At 45.7% G+C, this 19839-nt stretch overlaps 2 protein-coding genes across 2 annotated transcripts in view; one reads left to right on the forward strand and one right to left on the reverse strand.

Annotated features, from left to right (window-relative positions):
• The window catches only part of crygs3 (crystallin, gamma S3), a 102027-nt gene that overhangs the window by 45328 nt on the left and 36860 nt on the right, over positions 1 to 19839 (forward strand). The gene's annotated exons all lie outside the window — the stretch shown is intronic.
• On the reverse strand, positions 14682 to 18334 carry crygm3 (crystallin, gamma M3). Its single transcript, XM_077216305.1, has 4 exons — positions 18314 to 18334; positions 15675 to 15839; positions 15148 to 15387; positions 14682 to 14957 (listed from the first exon to the last, which is right to left on the reverse strand). The coding sequence occupies exons 1-4, from the start codon at positions 18332 to 18334 to the stop codon at positions 14682 to 14684; spliced, it is 702 nt and encodes a 233-aa protein (XP_077072420.1).

The following is a 19839-nucleotide window of genomic DNA, read 5'->3' on the forward strand; positions in this document are numbered from 1 at the left end:
AGTGATGGAAGCGCACAAGACAGACTCAATGACGGCTGAGTAGAACTGAATCAGCAGATCCTGTGGCAGGTTGAACTTCCTCAGCTGGCGAAGGAAGTACAGTCTCTGCTGGGCCTTTTTCACAGTGGAGTCAATGTGATTGTCCCACTTCAGGTCCTGAGAGATGGTAGTGCCCAGGAACCTGAATGACTCCACTGCTTCCACAGTGCTGTTCATGATGGTGAGTGGGGGGAGTGCTGGGCTGTTCCTCCTGAAGTCCACGATCATCTCCACTGTTTTGAGCGTGTTCAGCTCAAGGTTGTTATAACTGCACCAGGCAGCCAGCTGTTCAACCTCCAGTCTGTAAGCAGACTCGTCACCGTTTTGGATGAGACCGATGACAGTGGTGTCGTCTGCAAATTTCAGGAGCTTGACAGTGGGGTCTTTAGAAGTGCAGTCATTAGTGTACAGGGAGAAGAGCAGTGGGGAGAGAACGCACCCTTGGGGAGCACCAGTGCTGATTGTGAGTGTCTTGGATGTGTGTTTCCCCAGTCTCACTCGCTGCTGCCGGTCCGTCAGGAAGCTGGTGATCCACTCACAGATCGAGGATGGTATGGAGAGCTGGGTCAGTTTGGCTGTGAGAAGACCAGGCATGATGGTATTGAAGGCCGAACTGAAGTCCACAAAGAGGATCCTTGCATAAGTCCCTGGTCTGTCGAGATGTTGCAGGATATAATGCAGTCCCATGTTGCCTGCATCATCCACAGACCTATTTGCTCTGTAAGCAAACTGAAAGGGATCCAGCAAGGGTCCAGTGAGGTCCTTCAGGTGGGCCAACACCAGTCTTTCAAACGACTTCATGACCACAGACGTGAGAGCGACAGGTCTGTAGTCATTAAGTCCAGTGATTTTGGGTTTTTTGGGGACAGGAATGATAGTGGAGCGTTTGAAGCAGCAGGGAACTTCACACTGCTCCAATGATCTGTTGAAGATCTGCGTAAAGACCGGGGCCAGTTGGTCAGCGCAGGCTTTTAAACAAGCAGATGAGATGCCGTCTGGGCCTGAGGCTTTCCTAGTCTTCTGTTTTTTGAAGACTCGGCTCACGTCCTCCACACAGACCTTAAGCTCAGGTTGGATGGCAGGAGGGGGGAGTGATAATTAGAGTGCAGGAGGTGATGGTGAAAGTGTGAAGTGCAGATCAAACCGGGTGTGTGGTGTTAATGAGGGCTTTTCAAACCGGCAGTAAAATGAATTTAAATCGTCAGCCAGGTGTTGATTGTCCACAGATCGAGGGGATGGTGACTTGTAGTTGGTGATGTTCCTCAGGCCATTCCAGACTGATGATGGGTCGTTGGATGAAAACTGGTTTTTCAGTTTATCAGAGTAGTTCCTTTTAGCAACTCTGATCTCCTTTGTCAATCTGTTTCTGGCCTGGTTATACAAGATTTTATCCCCACTTCTGTAAGCATCCTCTTTGGCATGACGAAGGTGTTTGAGTTTCCCAGTAAACCATGGTTTATCATTAGTGAATGATAAGAATGTCCTGGTAGGAATGCATGTATCCTCACAGAAACTTATATATGATGTTACAGTATCTGTGAGCTCATCCAGATCATTGGTAGCAGCTTCAAAAACAGTCCAATCAGTGCAATCAAAGCAGGCCTGTAGATTCTGCTCTGCTTCATTAGTCCATCTTTTTACAGTCCGTATTCCAGGTTTAGCTGATTTCAGTTTCTGCCTGTAGGTCGGTATGAGATGAACCAAACAGTGATCAGAGAGCCCCAAAGCTGCCCGTGGGACGGAGTGATATGCATTTCTTATTGTGGTGTAACAGTGGTCCAGTATATTACTGTCTCTGGTGGGACATGTAACGTGCTGTCTGTATTTTGGTAGTTCACGGGAAAGATTTGCTTTGTTAAAATCCCCAAGAATGATTAAAAGAGAGTCTGGATACCTTTGTTCCGTTTCAGATATTTGTTCAGCCAGCTGTTGTAGCGCCGCGCTCACGCACGCGTCTGGAGGGATGTAAACATTCACGAGAATGAAAGAGGAAAATTCCCGAGGCGAGTAGAAGGGTTTACAGTTTATGAAATGTGCCTCTAAATTAGGCGAGCACATCTTCTTCAGTGTTGTTACATCTGAACACCAACTTTCGTTAATGTAGAAACACAATCCACCACCTCTCGTTTTCCCCGTTAGCTCCGCGATGCGATCCGCTCGGAACAGCTGGAAGCCCGGCAGATGTATTGCGTTGTCCGGTATGGCTTCACTCAGCCAGGTTTCAGTGAAGCACAAAGCAGCAGAGTTTAAAAAATCCTTGTTAGTGTGGGTGAGGAGAAGAAGTTCATCCGTTTTGTTAGGAAGGGATCGGAGATTCGCGAGATGAATACTGGGGAGTGCAGTGCGCAGGCCGCGCTCTCGGAGTTTAACCAGCGCGCCGGCTCGCTTCCCGCGTTTGCGTCTGAACGCGCGTTTGAACAACAACGCTGCACCTCCGACGAGAATGTCCAGCAAAACGTCCGAATAATCAAAAACTGTAGGAAAGGTATCTGGTGTGTGTTTCCTAATGTCCAGTAGTTCGTCTTTGGTGAAACTGATAGGAAAAGAATGACTAAACGCAGAACAAACGAACAAAAACAACACAATAGCTGGAGAGCTCCACACCGAGGCAGCCATCCGCGGCGCCATCTTGGATGTAGGCTTATGGTTCGATCATTAAGATAACACGGGTTCAAATCCCAAACAAACAGGACTACTGTAAATTTTATATTTATTAATGCAGAGAGATTCACACCATATAGGTCTAATTTTTTGCTTATATTTATAAAATAATATTACCATGCATTTCCATTTTACACTAAGGAACGAATAGTATTCAACAGAACGACTTTACATCTGTATAATAATACCAATCGTAATTTCAAAAGCAGTTCTGTACAAAAAAAAAAAAATATATATATATATATATATATATATATATATATATATATATATCCTCACCTAAAGGATTATTAGGAACACCATACTAATACTGTGTTTGACCCCCTTTCGCCTTCAGTACTGCCTTAATTCTATGTGGTATTGATTCAACAAGGTGCTGAAAGCATTCTTTAGAAATGTTGGCCCATATTGATAGGATAGCATCTTGCAGTTGATGAGATTTGAGGGATGCACATCCAGGGCCACGAAGCTCCCATTCCACCACATCCCAAAGATGCTCTATTGGGTTGAGATCTGGTGACTGTGGGGGCCATTTTAGTACAGTGAACTCATCGTCATGTTCAAGAAACCATTTTGAAATGATTTGAGCTTTGTGACATGGTGCATTATCCTGCTGGAAGTAGCCATCAGAGGATGGGTACATGGTGGCCATAAAGGGATGGACATGGTCAGAAACAATGCTCAGGTAGGCCGTGGCATTTAAACGATGCCCAATGGGCACTAAGGGGCCTAAAGTGTGCCAAGAAAACATCCCCCACACCATTACACCATCACCACCAGCCTGCACAGTGGTAACAAGGCATGATGGATCCATGTTCTCATTCTGTTTATGCCAAATTCTGACTCTACCATCTGAATGTCTCAACAGAAATCGAGACGCATCAGACCAGGCAACATTTTTCCAGTCTTTAACTGTCCAATTTTGGTGAGCTCTTGCAAATTGTAGCCTCTTTTTCCTATTTGTAGTGGAGATGAGTGGTACCCGGTGGGGTCTTCTGCGGTTGTAGCCCATCCGCCTCAAGGTTGTGCGTGTTGTGGCTTCACAAATGCTTTGCTGCATACCTCGGTTGTAACGATTGGTTATTTCAGTCAAAGTTGCTCTTCTATCAGCTTGAATCAGTCGGCCCATTCTCCTCTGACCTCTAGCATCAACAAGGCATTTTCGCCCACAGGACTGCCGCATACTGGATGTTTTTCCCTTTTCACACCATTCTTTGTAAACCCTAGAAATGGTTGTGCGTGAAAATCCCAGTAACTGAGCAGATTGTGAAATACTCAGACTTCAAAATTTCCTTCTGGTCTAAACATCCCTGCTTCTGCTGAATTATTTTAATCCCCCACCCCCTCCCTCCACAGTAATCAATGCTATAGGCTACTTCATCAATAGACCATATAAAATATATAAAATAGAGATATGCAACAGCAACGTTTAAACGACAAACAATAAAATCAAAACCAGTGTTTCCGTTGTTCATTAGTTCCACTGGCCTTAATGCATGCACGGCTTTTCAAAATGTCACAAAACATTTTCAGATTATTTTGAATGAAATATTGAAGTTTATAATTAGTGTTTTGGCACACCACGCCAAGTGGCGCTATGCATTTTTCTAAAGTCGGGTTTTATACTGGCATGTTGAATTAGTGTCCGACAAACGCGGTGGCGCGTTCATTTGGATTTATTTTTCTCTATAACAGATAAAATAACTTAATAGGCTACTCCGTAATTTTTTGGTCATACAGATAAGAGTAGAGTAGCCTACATAGTTCAAAACTGTAAACTTTTATTCATATAAGGCTAACGACAAAAGTGTATGCCTATCTGTCGTCTCTGTCTCCGGTAACTGCGCATCACAAAAATGAACGGAAAGCCACTTGCCTCAGCTCAGTCATGATAAGAAATCGGCTATGTCTAAAGCCTTTAAATGTCTAAATATTTAGGCTAATAAATGTTATCTCATTATGTAATCCATATGAAAACCAGAGGTATAGAGGATCTACTCAAACATGTTTAGCTATCATGTGAGCACTTCCCAATGAAGAAAGGACAAGGGAGAAAATCTCACTCTAATTAAATGTAGGCTTAATTGCCCTGAATTAAAATGTAAAAACAAATCAAATAATTTATTTGTCGAAATGTTATTAATATATCAAAATTTATCGAAATTTATTTGTTGATATTGTTTCATTTAAGTTCATAATTATTCTATAAATGTTATTTAGTTTAGCAGCAGCACCACGAAGCACCGTGGTTCGAGATTTATTTGAATAATACTTTTTTTTGTGAAAAAAAAATAATTCACAAATTGCATGCACCCTGGTTGAAGAATCCAAAGATCCCTGTGGAATTTAATATTAAAGTTGAAAATTTCTTCGGCAATACAAATTTAAAATGTTGCAAGAATATAATTTTGTGTTTCTTATTTTGCATCGCTAAACTCGATGCAGCTGTTTTAAATAAAAAAAAATTGTCCCGACACTTTATTTAAATCTTGAAATGTTCGATGGGTTTTTTTAAAGTAATTTTAGTGTTCTTTTACATTTTTATTTGTTTTTATATTGAAAGCAATAGGCTACTATTTAGTTAGTCTGTTATTTTGAGTAGCCAAGTCAACAAAATCAGTCTTTTTCTGATTTGTTCAGTGTATGGATCTGTTTTTGCAAAATTTCTTCCATTGCTATGGCCGGGTATCACTGTCAACTCAATTGCGTGAATGATTCACAAAACAATAATCTAAAGACGAGCTTCTTCATTTTCATTTTCTGACACAATCGGCTGACAGTCTTCCTTCATCAGTTTTTTCGGCTGTGCAGCGGCTCTACAGGAATGTAGCAAATTTATGTTGTAATGTGCCATTGATAATTAAACACAACGTTTGACTTTAAATAAATAAACAGTTAATAAACTAGCTAATAAAGTTACCTATTTAAGCATCAAGAATGGTAAAACATAAACAATGTTATCCAACATTGGTTAACAGCATGTAGGCTACAGCGAGATTCGATCTCAGATAACTAGAAGCTCCGCAAGGCTCATGCTGTTGCGTTAACCACAAAGCTACTGTCCGACCGCTGTTAAGTTAACGTCTTATGCTCTTACAAAGCCTCACTGATGTAGTCTAATATGTTTCCATTGCAATGTTTTATGTTGAAATGTTTTCATTATTTATTCAATTTAATTTCAGTATTGTGATTATGAATTATTTTAACTACAATGTTTCACTTGAGTTCATCTGCTACCAGCTTTCAATCGCTCTGAATGAACCGCGGCGCGGCGGCAGATTAAGCAATAGAGAGAATAAATGGACACTTTTCAAAGTCTGTGATTGTAGCGCCTCTTAGCGGTAAAAGGCAGCAAATACACAACCGAATTTACACACCCGAATACACACCCGCAGGAACGGCGGTGGTAAAAGTGTTATTCTGGCTGAATACCAACTGTACCACAGTATCAGAACACGATTGGACAGATTAGAAGGTAATGAGTGACGTAACAATTGAGTCTTCCCGGCAGAACATATGCTAGAGCTTCATTTCTACCAGAAAGACTCAGAAGAATAATACTGTAAAAATTAACCATTTATAAACAGCCCAGCAAGCAATATGTAAAGTTCTTTGGCGTAGGCCCCATCCCTAGCTCGCAATCTGAGAGTATGGACTCTGCATTTCCTGCCTGAAGACGAAGGCAGGGCTGTAGCCGACCCCCAAAGAAGGTGGAAGAATGATTCCACCGGGACGGGGCCCACCCCCAAAGAACGGTAAAGGAAAATATACCCACCAGTTGTGTATCCTGTAGAGCCTAAAACATAGAAAGAGAAAAGAGTTAATAATGAGCTTGTAAATGGAATGTGGAAAGCCTCGTAGGGCAATAGCTAATTAGTAAGAGGCGACTTCATAGTGAGAACAGTGAGCCTGAAAGGTACTATGAGAAGACGACAATAATGCATGTATGCATTTATGTTCTGCTGCTGTATATACATTTATCCATGCTGACGCTTTCATCCAAAGCAACTTATGTTACATTCGAGACGCACTTACGTCTGTTCAAAACCAGTTTCCCTGTGAATAAGGTAAGCGAGCGTTGTGGAATAGTGACATGACTGAGATTTAGTCTAACTTGGTACATAGGGACAGGTAATCTGAAACACAAGCCGTTATAGGCTGCACTGAGACAAGGCCGCGAAGGACCACACAGGACAAGGCCATCTTGGGCCACACAGAACCAGGGAACACAGACCCGGCCATGACAGACCACACAGAGACAAGACCGCGATGGACCACACGGAACAAGGCCACCTTGGGCCGCACAGAGCCAGGCCACCTTGGGCCACACAGAACCGGCCCTAGTGAACACAGAGCCACTTCAGCGTGACTTCAAAATGTTGGTTGTTAATGAAGAATGAAACTTTCATTTTGAGGCGAAGTAATTCTTTAATAGAGCTAATTTTAAGTATTAAAGGACTTTATAATATGAGTTCTCTTACGAGAGTATCTCTTGTACTGCGTAATATCTTACGCTACCGGGGAAAACCTCTTTTCCACAAGATATTGAAGCCAAAAATTATCCTTAATTTTGGATTAATGTAAAACGCTGTACGGCAGCATGCAGACATAGGCAAGACAGCTTGCGCGCCTATTGGCTGCCCTGCGGCAACAGCAGCAGCCTATTGAGAGAGGCCCTGCATGACGTGATACCCAGTGGGGGCGCCTCGCGCCCATTTCGTCACGTCCCGCCAGAATAGGCGTGGCCTTGGCCTATAAATACGCTCGACAGGCTGATACAAACTGATTTTCATCTCTTCAGCGAAGCTCACGCATCGCTGGATCCGGAGTGAGAAGTCACACCGTCTGACTGTAAGCCTTCTGCGGGACGAGCCTTCGAGCCTGAAGCCGCTGGCCTTCACCTCGCCGCCTTCAGCCGCCGTACCTGCTACGCTTTCCGGCGTCAATATCCTTTTACTCTGCTGAGAGTAAACTCTCTTTATCTAAAAGAGCAGCGTCTTTTTAAAGATGCTTCGTTCCTGTGGCTCGTGCCGAGCCGCACTCAGCGACGGGGACCGCCATTTCATCTGCGATTCCCGCCTGGGTAAGGATCATGCAGCTCTTATTGCCATGGTGACTCTGAGGACTCGCCTGGCATTTTTTCTCCGAGTCTGCACTCCCGCCCGCTGTAGTGCCGCGCCGTAAAGCGCCATACTCAGCGGGTCCCAAAGCCTTCTCCAGCCCATGAAAGCTTGCCGGTTCGCCCGCCAGCTTCATCAGCTTCAATCGAGTCGCTCACTGACGGACAACGGCCGCCGTGCGCCGCCGCCTCCGCCATTATGACGACGAGATAGCTGCATCTGTAGAGAAGGCCAGCTGCCCTATCCTGGCGTCGGACAGTGAGGATTGGGCGAGCTCTTTGGATCTCCCCCCTTCTGCCCGCGAGTCGTCAGGGAAACGGGCCAGCAACAAAACCGCGGCTAGTTTTCTTTACGTTATAAGAAAGCTACCCCGCCCCCCGTGGGCGTGCGTCACCGGCGAAATGAGGAAAGAGTGTGTTTTAGACCCGCCGAGGCCGGACCAATTTCCATTTCTCAAACATTTCTCAGCTCCTCTTAGTTTGAGCGGCTGGAAATTTCAATATTGCAGCAGTGAGCCTGTTGTACAACACGCACGCCTGCAAACAAACGCCGACACACACAGAACTGTGATGACGCTCTCTTATCTGCTCGACGCCCCCCGTGGGCGTGCGTCACCGGCAAAATGAGGAAAGAGTGTGTTTTAGTCCCGCCGAGGCCGGACCAATCTCCATTTCTCAAACATTTCTCAGCTCCTCTTAGTTTGATCGGCTGAAAATTTCAATTCTGCAGCAATGAGCCTGTTGTATAACACGTACGCCTGCAAACAAACGCCGACACACACAAAACTGTGATGGCGCTCTCTTATGTGCTCGGGCTAATTTAAGTTTTTGTTGTTTCCCCCTGTGGCTCATTGGTGAAACCCAAATCCTTTGCACTGGAGACCCATGTTCGATCCCAGCTCTCGCAGCAGTTTAAATTTAGTCTCGCCACGGCCAGACTTACAACAAAACTTTTCGCTCATTCAGTTCCAAGAAAATGCGACTGTTCCAGTGTATTTTGCAGTAAACAAGCCAGTACCATGGCCCGCTTGCCTGAACACAAATGCCGTTTCCACGGCAACCCAGAAAAATCATATAAGCTGTGTATTTTCTGGTATTCCAGCCACAGGCAATGGTGTTATGAGTGTAATAAAAATGCCCACAGCCCAGTGTTCATTTCTACACACAAACAAAGCCCGCCACAGTGCAGGGTTCGCACAAATGAGATCGACTCATGTCGATTGTGCAAAAAATGTAGTGAACGTGCCCACGACACAGTGCCCACAAACACTACACAATGCGTGTCCCACGGTTTCTATAAAAACGAAACCAACACACATTCAGTCAGCACTAGCCGACGGTGTTCTCAGTGCAGTGAGTGTGCCCGCTGTCCCGTGCCCATATTCCCTCACAGACACGCTCAACCCCACGGGGTTTGTCCTTTGTCCAGGAAAATCCTTGCGCAAGTTCGCCAGGGAGACTGGTTTATGTCAATAGATCTGAAAGACGCCTATTTCCAAATACAAATAGCGTCACGTCACAGGCAATTCTTGAGATTCGCCTTCGAGGGCCAGGCATATCAATACACAGTCTTGTCGTTCGGCCTGTCCCTTGCACACCAAGTACATTTACGAAGTGCATGGACGCGGCTCTCGCACCCCTGAGACTTCAGGGCATGCGAGTCTTGAACTACTTGGACGATTGACTGATTCTAGCTCGATCACACTCAGAGCTCATAGAACACAGAACCACATTACTCGAGCATCTCGAGAATCTGGGTCTCACAGTCAATTGGGTGAAGAGTTCGCTGTTTCCCAGCCAGAAAATTTCTTTTCTGGGAACAGTGCTGGACTCGCTGTCTATGACAGCACGTCCGTCGCCAGAGCGCGGATTGGACATTCAGCGCGCCGCGAAATCCTTCCGCTGCGGCACTATAGTCCCGCTCAAAAGGTTTCAGACAATGCTGGGCCTCATGGCCTAAGGCATCTTCGGTACTTTAGCTGGGCCTGCTTTGCATGCGCCCACTGCAGTTATGGCTGAAAGCGCGAGTTCCACCCGGGAAATGGAACTCTGGTCTGTTTCGCCTCAAGGTCGACATGGAATGCGTTTCGGCTCTGGAACCTTGGAAAATAGCCGACTGGTATCAGTCAGGCGTGAGTTTGGGGACTCCCTCGAGTGTGAAGGTGGTGTCCACGGACGCCTCCATCTCGAGATGGGGAGCGCTGCTCGAGGGCAGACCGTTCTTTGGCCAGTGGTCAGAACGGGAGAAGTATCTACACATAAACTGTGTAGAACTGTTGGCAGTCGACAACGCGCTACGGTGCTTTTGTCCCCATTTAGAAGGCCACCATGTCTTGGTCCGGTCAGACAACATGTCAGTGGTGGCATACATAAATCGCCAGGGCGGCGTCAGGTCCCGAAACCTTTACAGGCTGACGGAACGCCTCCTGGTCTGGGCTCAGCACAACCTGCTTTCACTGAAAGCAGCGCATGTGCCTGGTCGCCTGAATCTGGGACCAGACAGTCTGTACAGAAACAATGTCCCAGCAGGGGAATAGTCGCTGCACCCGCAGACGATCCAACTGCTGTGGGAGACATTCGGCAGAGCGCAAGTGGACCTGTTCGCGTCCCAAGAGAACGCTCACTGTCCGAACTTTTTCTCCAAGAGCAGGGATGCGCTGGCCCACGTATGGCCCCGCTGCCCCCTCTATGCTTTTCCCCCCGTCTCGCTCCTGCCTCAAGTGCTGGAACGAATTAGGGAAAACGGATGCCCAGTGCTGCTCGTGGCTCCGCTCTGCACGAACCAGATTTGGTTCCCAGTCCTAATGCGGCTGACCAGCACTTCCCCGTGGCCTATACCGGTGAGGAGAGACCTCCTCTTTCAGGCAAAGGGCCCAATTTGGCATCCTCGCCCGAAATTATGGTCCCTACATGCATGGGCCATCAACGGGTACCCGCTAACCTCCCGGAGGGAGTGTTAAACACGATCACGCAGGCTAGAGTCCCGTCTACTAGACGGCTCTATTCCTCGAAATGGTCAGTGTTCTCTGCTTGGTGTCAAGCTCAGGGCTTTTCACCTGTAGACTGCGGGGTCACGGAAGTGCTCTCCTTCCTTCAGGAGCTGTTGGATAAGGGCAGAACCCCATCCACGCTCAAAGTATACGTGGCGGCCATAGCGGCGTTTGCAAAACCTGTGTCTAGCCAGTCACTGGGGAAAAACGACCTGGTCGTGCGATTCCTCAGGGGAGCTCGGAGGCTGAATCCTCCCAGACCCCCTTAGTCCCTGTGTGGGACCTTTCTACGGTTTTGGAAGCCATGAAAGGTGCCCCATTCGAGCCAATCCATTTGTCAGACATGAAACAACTGTCTTTCAAAACTGTGTTCTTATGGCTCTCGCTTCAGTGAAGCGCATAAGGGACTTACAAGCGCTCTCAGTAAGCGCGTCATATATGGAGTTTGGGCCTAATGACTCAAAAGTCATACTCAAACCAAGGCTTGGGTACTTGCCCAAATCCCTCAACACACCTTTCAGGGCCCAGGTTATTTCCCTGTGCGCCCTCCCGGTTCATGAGGAGGAGGAGGATGCGAGTCTCCTTTGCCCTGTCAGGGCACTGAGAGCTTATGTATCCCGCTCGTCTGTCTTCAGACAGACCGAGCAGCTCTTTGTTTTGTTCGGCGGACGCTCCAAGGGACTGGCCGCATCAAAACAGAGCCTATCCAGATGGATTGTCGATGCCATAGCGCTGGCTTACACTTCTAAGGGCCTGCAGTGTCCTTTGGGTGTCAGAGCGCACTCCACGAGAGGCGTGGCCTCGTCGTGGGCGTGGTCTAGCGGGATTTCCTTGCAGGATATCTGTATGGTGGCAGGCTGGGCCTCGCCGTCTACATTTATAAGGTTTTATAACCTAGAGGTTCCCGCCTTACAGGCCAAGCTGCTGTCGGTCTAGAATTCAGTACTATCTGCCCCGCTGTTCCCCATAGCCTAAGATATTACGCAGTACGAGAGATACTCTCGTAAGAGAACGTACTCGGTTACTAACGTAACCTCGGTTCTCTCTAGAGAGGGAACTAGTACTGCGTATCTTGTCGTGCCTTGCCTTGCCGTGCCGTGCATACAACAGCGCTGGTTCGCTTCAGTGATGAAAACCAGTTTGTATCAGCCTGTCGAGCGTATTTATAGGCCAAGGCCATGCCTTTTCTGGCGGGATGTGACGAAATGGGCGCGAAGCGCCCCCATTGGGTATCACATCACGCAGGGCCTCTCTCGATAGGCTGCTGCTGTTGCCGCAGGGCAGCCAATAGGTGCGTGAGCCAATCTTGCCTATGTCTGCATGCTGCCGCACAGCGTTTTACATTAATTCAAAATTAAGGATAATTTTTGGCTTCAATATCTCGTGGAAAAGAGGTTTTCCCCCGTAGCGTAAGATATTGCGCAGTACTCGTTCCCTCTCTAGAGAGAACCGAGGTTACGTTAGTAACCGAGTACGTTTTATGTTGGCCTAAATATTGTGAAAAATAGTTGTTTGTGAAATTACAACATTTATGTAAATATGTAATTTACTGCCATTGTAGAGATATCTACAACGGTATATGCATCACGGCCAATGACAAACTTGCTCTCTGCATTTTCAGATGTTTATTTTTTATTTTTTTATATATATATTTTTTTATACATTATTGAATATAATCGAACACTGGTGAATGGGCAGACGTTCTGAGGAGTGCGACCTCTGAATATGGCATATGCATAAAAGCTCTTAATCTTATTTTATTTCTATAGAGATACGCAGTTGTTAGTGGGTATTTGCAACTGCCCATGAGAGCGTGGTATCGACGACGCTGATATTATTAGATTACAACTGTACTGTGGAATATTAGTTACACGGAACTTTGCTTACACTTGTTACAACATTAAGGTGAGCTAACCGGCCCTGCTGTTTAGAGCTTTGCTGTATGCCGCGTTGCAGTCTGCAGATCAGCAGTTATTAGAAACTCGCCACGTCACCTTAGACATCAATTTTAACTCTGCGGCTGGTGTAGGAAACAGGAAAGAAATATTTACCTGAATGAAGTTAGGCACACTGAAGAAGGCACACGCCGAAACGCGTTTGTGTAAAATAAACTGTCTATGCAAAGTGCGGCCTCTTTTTTCTATACCTGAATGAAGTTTAATCATGGTAGATGGGACATATTAAAAGTGGCTGGTGGAAGCGCCTACCAAAATTTGAAAACCCAACTTGAAATCCTTGGACGTGGAGATGGAACTTGAAAACCAGTGTGAGAAGATCGCCTCTCGTGAATTGCGGAGTTGTTGATTCATGTTGGTGGATCGTTGATTCTGCGGGATAAATGCACCCGTGGAAACAGCAAGGTTCTTTTGCTGGACAAGTTGAGGATGATTTTGCAGTTCTCTTCCTGCCAGATTATCTCTTTAGAGGCCTTGGCTTATCAAAAACTCTCCTAAAACCGCTGTGCCCACGGGGAGATGCGGCACTGATTGCAGGAACTGTGGCGTGCAGCAGGAAAGACGGCGGGACATATCCATCGTCGGAACTCGATAATTGTAAACAATACGTGTCCTGAGACATGTTGGTTGGCGGCTGAACAGGAGCATAAATGGAAGCGTCAGCATCTGCGATCTCAGACATGTGTCAGTACCTATCTTATATACCACAATATTAGAACACGATTGGACAAATGAGAAGGTAATGAGTGACGTAACAATTGAGTCCTCCCGCCAGAACTTATGCTAGAGCTTCATTTATCGCAAAAAAGTTTTTACGCTGACATGAGGTGGTTTTTCAGGCAATTCAAAAAAGAGATATTTCGCAAAACTGCAATGGAAACAGTTTTTGCGCATTTACAGGTCACCTAACGTAGATGACGCGGTACGTTTGGACAGAATACAAGACAAAGTTCTTTATTAAATTCATAAAAGACAAAATAATTACAGGAACACTGGATTCTAAACCTCAAAGAAATGCCACAATCAAGACCTCGAAGCAGATGTGAGGGAGAAACACCCAGAAACACCAGCCGCTCCAAGTATAAGGGTCTTTCCTTACCATTAATGCTTGGATAACACACATACGTGTCCTTCGATTAATAGTAATGGCCATTGCAGTGGCTGGGATATACATAAACCTACCAACATCTATCGTCGTGATTTTTGGAATGATTTATCGCAAGAGGAAAAAAATTACGTTTTAGTCGTATAACATCGTACAATGGAAACACCGTCATTTCGCAATAGTTTTTTGTCGACATTTAGAAAAAAACGCAAAAGTTTTGTGCAAATCTGTAATGGAAATGCGCCTCATGACTTCTTTGATAAAATAGAATTTTTTTCAGTGTAAACCCTAAAATTAGATCAATCCAAAACTAATGTTTAAGAGCAAACATTTTGAAGATTAGCTGATTGTGATGTTAAAAAGTATTATCTTTTTAAGAGTTTATATAATTACCAACATTGTCCACATAAGTTTTTCAAATTGCTCTTTTCCATTTTTGTGTGTATGACAGGTTCATTATTCAGAAGTGTATGAATGATACATTGTGGTACAAAAGTATTGTAATAAATGCATGCAAACGTCAAAAACAATCATACATTGCTAATGTATAAACATGTATATATATTTATTTATATATTTTTTTATTTTTTTATTTTTTTTGGAATGGGCAGTAGAGCGAGAGGAGAGAGTTAAAATTTAATTAAAATTTATTTGATATGTTGTATTTTCCACTGGTTTTTATACTGGTGCTATATACTGGTAAAAAGGATATGGTGTGTATATAGGCCAACATAACAGACAACAACATAAATGCATTATGAGAATTTTATTGTTTATACTTATATTATCATTTATGTTTTTAAACCGTGAATTTAACACAAGTCCATGATTCTTCTAACAGAGCTGAATCTGACGTTGCTGTATCCCATATCCCTGAAGCTCCTGTACTCTCCAGGCCTAAAGTAGATCATCCTTCCTCTGTAGTTGGGCTGCTCATACATGAGCCAGTGGCCACCCATCACATGACAGGACTGGCAGTCAGACATGCGGAAACGGTCCAGGAAGGAATCGCAGTCATCTGTCAGCTCATACATCTGACCTCCAAAGTTCTCCCTCTCATAGATCTTCATACTATATGATCCCCTGTACTGTAAATTAAAAAGAAATGTTTTAATTCAGTCTGATTTTAGTGCATGTATGATTCAGAACACTCTGATTCAAATGCACTGAATCATATAACTTAATCCATGCTGAAAAATCCAGCATTGCTGGTCACCAGCATAAGGTACGTTTGCATTTTGGGACTGGCATTGATTACTGGTTGAATAAATGTGTTACCTGAGGAACCATGCGACAGGACCTGATGCCATCACTCATTCCCATGCGCATGTAATCAGCATACTCGCCCCTCCTCATAAAGAACTGGTTTCCCATGAAGTTAGGACGGTCAAAAACAACAAAGCAACCGCTCTCCACTCTGCAGGAGTTGCAGCGGCTGAGGTAGGTAGACATGTCAGCGCAGTCACTGCTGCACTCATAGGAGCGACCCTGGAAGTTCCTGTCCTCGTAGAAGATAATCTACCAATAAAAGTGTGTATATTTAAATATAAGTTGATGGACTCACTGTAACCTTTAATAATTAGTTACTTGCTTTTTTTTTGTTGTTGTTGTTGTTGCTTGCATTACAGGCCAGGTATGTTTATTTAGAGCTTGTGTATGCAGCAAATGTTCAATAAAATGACCTAAAACATTTGTATGAATTTGGCATTTTCCCACATTAAAAAATAAAATAATAATAATAATCTTTGAATTTAACCATATCATAGAGGTTTTTGCTGTTTTTGACAGCTATACCCAATACATACCTTGCCCATGTTTGCTATTCTTTGTGGGATTCTGTCCAGTTGCTGTCTGTCTAACTGCTGCCTTTTATACTTTATAGGCTGATAATGGTTTTTGTCATTCAAATACCCTGGAACCTGATGATCAAGCAGGTCTTTGATTTTTGTTAATTTAAATTGTGCAATCACCTACTACATGAAACAAACAGAATGAAAGACAGCCAGAAAGAGAGAGCGAGAGAGAGAGAGAGACAGTAAACGAGTGTGAAAGAGCAACAGAAATCGGGTCAGGCAAGAGTTACCAAGTTTGACGAATTACTTAAATTACCAAATATTTTTCAAGTACTTAAAAAATACTTATGTTAATAATTTTAAGATTTGTACTTCATTACATTAGCGTGTGATATACTGAAACATAATTTATTTTGTTACCATGTATGGTTAAAACACAGGACTCTAGATGCTCTCCTATTAATACACTGATCTTAAAATTCAGTCTTTGACCAAATGACCAGGGTTTAATCAAGAAATGTGTCTGCTATAAAACCTTATAATAGAATTGTTAAATTCTATTTAATTGTTTAAAACTAGATTAAAGACGCATCTCTTTAACCAAGCATTCACTTAATGCTTAACCTTTGATACTACTGCTGAATCAGTTCGAATGCATTAACATTATGAACATCAGCTATGCTAATTATTTCCCATCTGCCTTTCTGCTGTTATCTCGGGACGCTAGTCCCGAGGTAAATAGCGTTCGTCAGCTCCAGTTTGTATCCAGCCTCTCACGGAGACTTCAGATGCCCCAACGCCTGTGAAGAGACGACTCGACGCCTGTGAAGAGACGACTCAAAGCCGGCGATATGTTATGCCATAAATTAATACTTGATTAACTAACTATATTTTTCTATGTACATTTCCGAAATGCAATTTCTGTAAAGCTGCTTTGAGACAATGTGTATTGTGAAAAGCGCTATACAAATAAATTTGAATTGAATTGAATTGAATTGTTTAAAGGTGTTGGCAGTCATAATGAAAATGACTTATTCCCTTTCGAGGGAACTCACGATGCGTCGATGACGCTTTGGGAACGCCTTCGCGTGATTACCTCTGAAGCACGTATGTGAACTAGTCCAATTGAATGAATGAGCGCCACGGGCAGGTGACGTCATGACCAGGAAAGGATATAAGCACATCCGGTGCGTTACTCGCGTTAGCTTTTGTGCCTCAGCAAAGCGCTCTGTGTCAAAACTGTCTGTGAATATTTATTGTTGTCTGTCTGATATATACATATATACACAGTATGGAAACAATTGCACAAACTCTGTGTTCTCCCTGCTCGCGTTATTTAACGAGTAGGGACACACACAAGCTTTGTGTGATGTGTTGGGAGTGGAACATGCGGTATCAGCCTTGGCTGATTGCCAACATTGTGAGAAGCTTTCGCTTCGCTCCCGCCTGTCACTTTTCGAGGGAAGTGGCCAGGCTTGCAATTCTCAGGGTGCAGGACCCGCGTCTGCCGAGAAAGCGCGGAGAATGCATTCCTGTGTATCGCGAATAGGATCTTGTTATGTCTGAAAATGTTCGGCTATATTTCCTGTTGGACTTTGTATGCTATGCACTGCTAGTGACATGTTACGGGGCCTTTAAGGCTTTCGGCAGTGATTTACGGCAAGGGTAAAAAAATGTGAGTTTTGCGTCAGTTCAGTAAACGCAACATGAACGAAGCAACACGGTGTGGTTATTGAGTCCTACACAAACACAACATTTGGCGAACGAGGATGTCTTAACTCGTCTTACCACCACCGCCACCTTTCCTACCTGTTCCCTGTGACCCAGCTGTTCCTTGGGATCACTGGCTGACGTCGTTTGAGGATTATTTGCTAGCTTTGGGACACTCGGATCTAGCGGAGGCGAGGAAGTGCGCTCTCCTGCGCCATTGTCTCGGGCAGGAGGGACAGCGAATCTTCGCCACGCTCACTTTATCGGATGATAAGTACGTCACAGCCACGGCCGCCTTGAAGACCCACTTCAGCTCCAGAAGAAGCCGGCGGATGCACCGTTTTGAGTTTCGTCAGAGAACACAAAAGCCGACTGAGACCGTTGTCCACTATGTATCAGCATTACGTCAGCTAGCTAGACTTTGTGATTTTCCGGGCTTTGGAGGACGGACTTATAGTTGACCAGTTAATAGAGAAAACGTCATGTAACCAACTGAGGGAGAGACTTTTACTAGAGCCAGAGTCCACGACACTAACTGACGCTTTAGTAATTGGAAAGCAGTTAGAAACGGCCCTAATTGAGCGGTGCAAGTTCGGCCGTGCTGTGCACGAGCCTGTGACATCATCACCACCGTCAGTTCAGCACACAGAGACTGCAGAGGCGGCTGACTGGGTGAGTGACCATTTGGATGTACAGAGAGTGGAAAGGGGGCCCAGGGAGAGGGGGCACAAGAGCTGTAGCAACTGTGGCTCCCCTAAACATGCAACCAGAGATCAGTCATGCCCTGCCCAGGGGAAACGTTGACGTAACTGCAACAAGTTGAACCATTTTGCACGCTGCTGTCTCTCCTCCCCTGCTTGCCATGATACTGCGGCTGTCCCCATAAACACTGTACAGACCTCACAACCTTAGTTCAAGCTCTGCACATGCCTTGTGGGTACAGCTCTCATTCCACTCCTCATGGACACAGGGGCGAAAGTGTCAATTCTGAACAAATGCACATATGACCGCTTTTTCAGTCACGTGCCTCTGGAAGCAGCGGCTAAACCCCTGTTAGGCTACGGCCATTTTCCCATCTCCACTCTGGGTGTGGCCCGCCTGCCCGTCAGGTATGATCAACAATGTGCGCCTGCCATCAAGTTCTGCATCACCCGGAAGGGAGCTAACATTATGGGCCTAGACTTATTCCTTGCCCTGGGTTTTACTGTGAGTGATGCTAGGGGCCTGCATGTCCTGCAGGTTGCCGCCTCCTGGCCTGACCGCTACCCACAACTGTTCAACGGGCTTGGACGCATGACTGGTTTTGTACACCAGCCCACTGTGGACCTGTCAGTCCGCCCTGTTATCCAGCCCCTACGGCGCATTCCCCTGGCCCTCCGTGACGAGGTGGAGGCTGAACTGCATCGCCTGGTGGAGGCGAACGTCATAGAGCCCGTCGACGCCTCGCCGTGGGTGTCTAACCTGGTGAGCCATCATCCTTGATAAGTCCCCCCTAACTACGGCTGAGGAGCTCACTAGCCATTTCCACGGCTCCACTGTTTTCAGTAAGATGGACTTACGCAACGGCTACCTCCAGGTCCCTCTGGCACCGGCCAGCATGGATCTTACAGCATTTGTCACCCACGTGGAGGTTTTAAGGTTTAAACGCATGCCATTTGGACTTTCATCAGCCCCGAGCTGTTTTCAGAAGATAATGTCACTCATACTGGCTGGTATCCAGGGTGTCTCCATCTACCTGGATGACGTGGTGGTGCATGCGCCCTCCACCGCACTACATGACGATCGCCTGGAGCAGGTCTTTCAGCGTTTCGAACAGCATGGGGTCACATTGAACTCTGAGAAATGCATGTTCGGGGTTGAGGAGGTCGAGTTCCTGGGCTTCAGGCTCTCGAAGGAGGGCATCGCCCCGATTATGTCCCACACTGAGGCCATTCTGTCCCTGCCAGACCCGCATTCACCATCCCAGCTGTCTTCCTTCCTGGGGATGGCCGCATATTCCCTCAGATCCATGCCACACTACTCTGACTCAATGGCCCCCCTCCACCGGCTGCTCAGGAAGGATGTTACGTGGGACTGGACCCCGGCCTGCCGTGTGCATCATCAAACGGCAGCTCACGTTCCCACCCACACTGTCCCACTTCAGCCTGACCGCACCCACTTTGGTCACCTGCGACGCCTCCAGGGTGGCGCTAGGCGCTGTGCTCTCACAGATGCAAGAGGGGGTGGAACGCCCGGTGGCTTTTGCCTCACGGGCACTTACTCCAGCAGAGCAGAAGTATTCGGTGGGGGAGAGGGAAGCCCTGGCCTGCCTGTGGGCGTGCGAACGCTGGCATGTTTACCTATACGGGAGGCCTTTCACCATCCGCACAGACCACCAAGCACTGACGGCACTGCTGGCGACTAAAGGCTCGGGGCACAGGCCCATGAGACTTCTGCGGTGGGCTGACAGGCTGAATCAGTATAACTT

Source organism: Siphateles boraxobius, unplaced genomic scaffold, assembly GCF_051911475.1.
Source record: "Siphateles boraxobius isolate OS27281-9 unplaced genomic scaffold, OSU_SipBor_1 7, whole genome shotgun sequence".
NCBI lineage: Eukaryota > Metazoa > Chordata > Actinopteri > Cypriniformes > Leuciscidae > Siphateles > Siphateles boraxobius.

Excerpts from the sequence above, each read along its gene's own strand:
- crygm3 (XM_077216305.1), bottom strand. The coding sequence starts at position 18,334 with ATGAGGAGTGGAATGAGAGCT. Across the intron at positions 15,840-18,313 it reads TGAGGAGTGGAATGAGAGCT|GTGATTGCACAATTTAAATT; the intron begins GTACCCACAAGG and ends TTCATGTAGTAG. Across the intron at positions 14,958-15,147 it reads CCTGTCGCATGGTTCCTCAG|TACAGGGGATCATATAGTAT; the intron begins GTAACACATTTA and ends TTTAATTTACAG.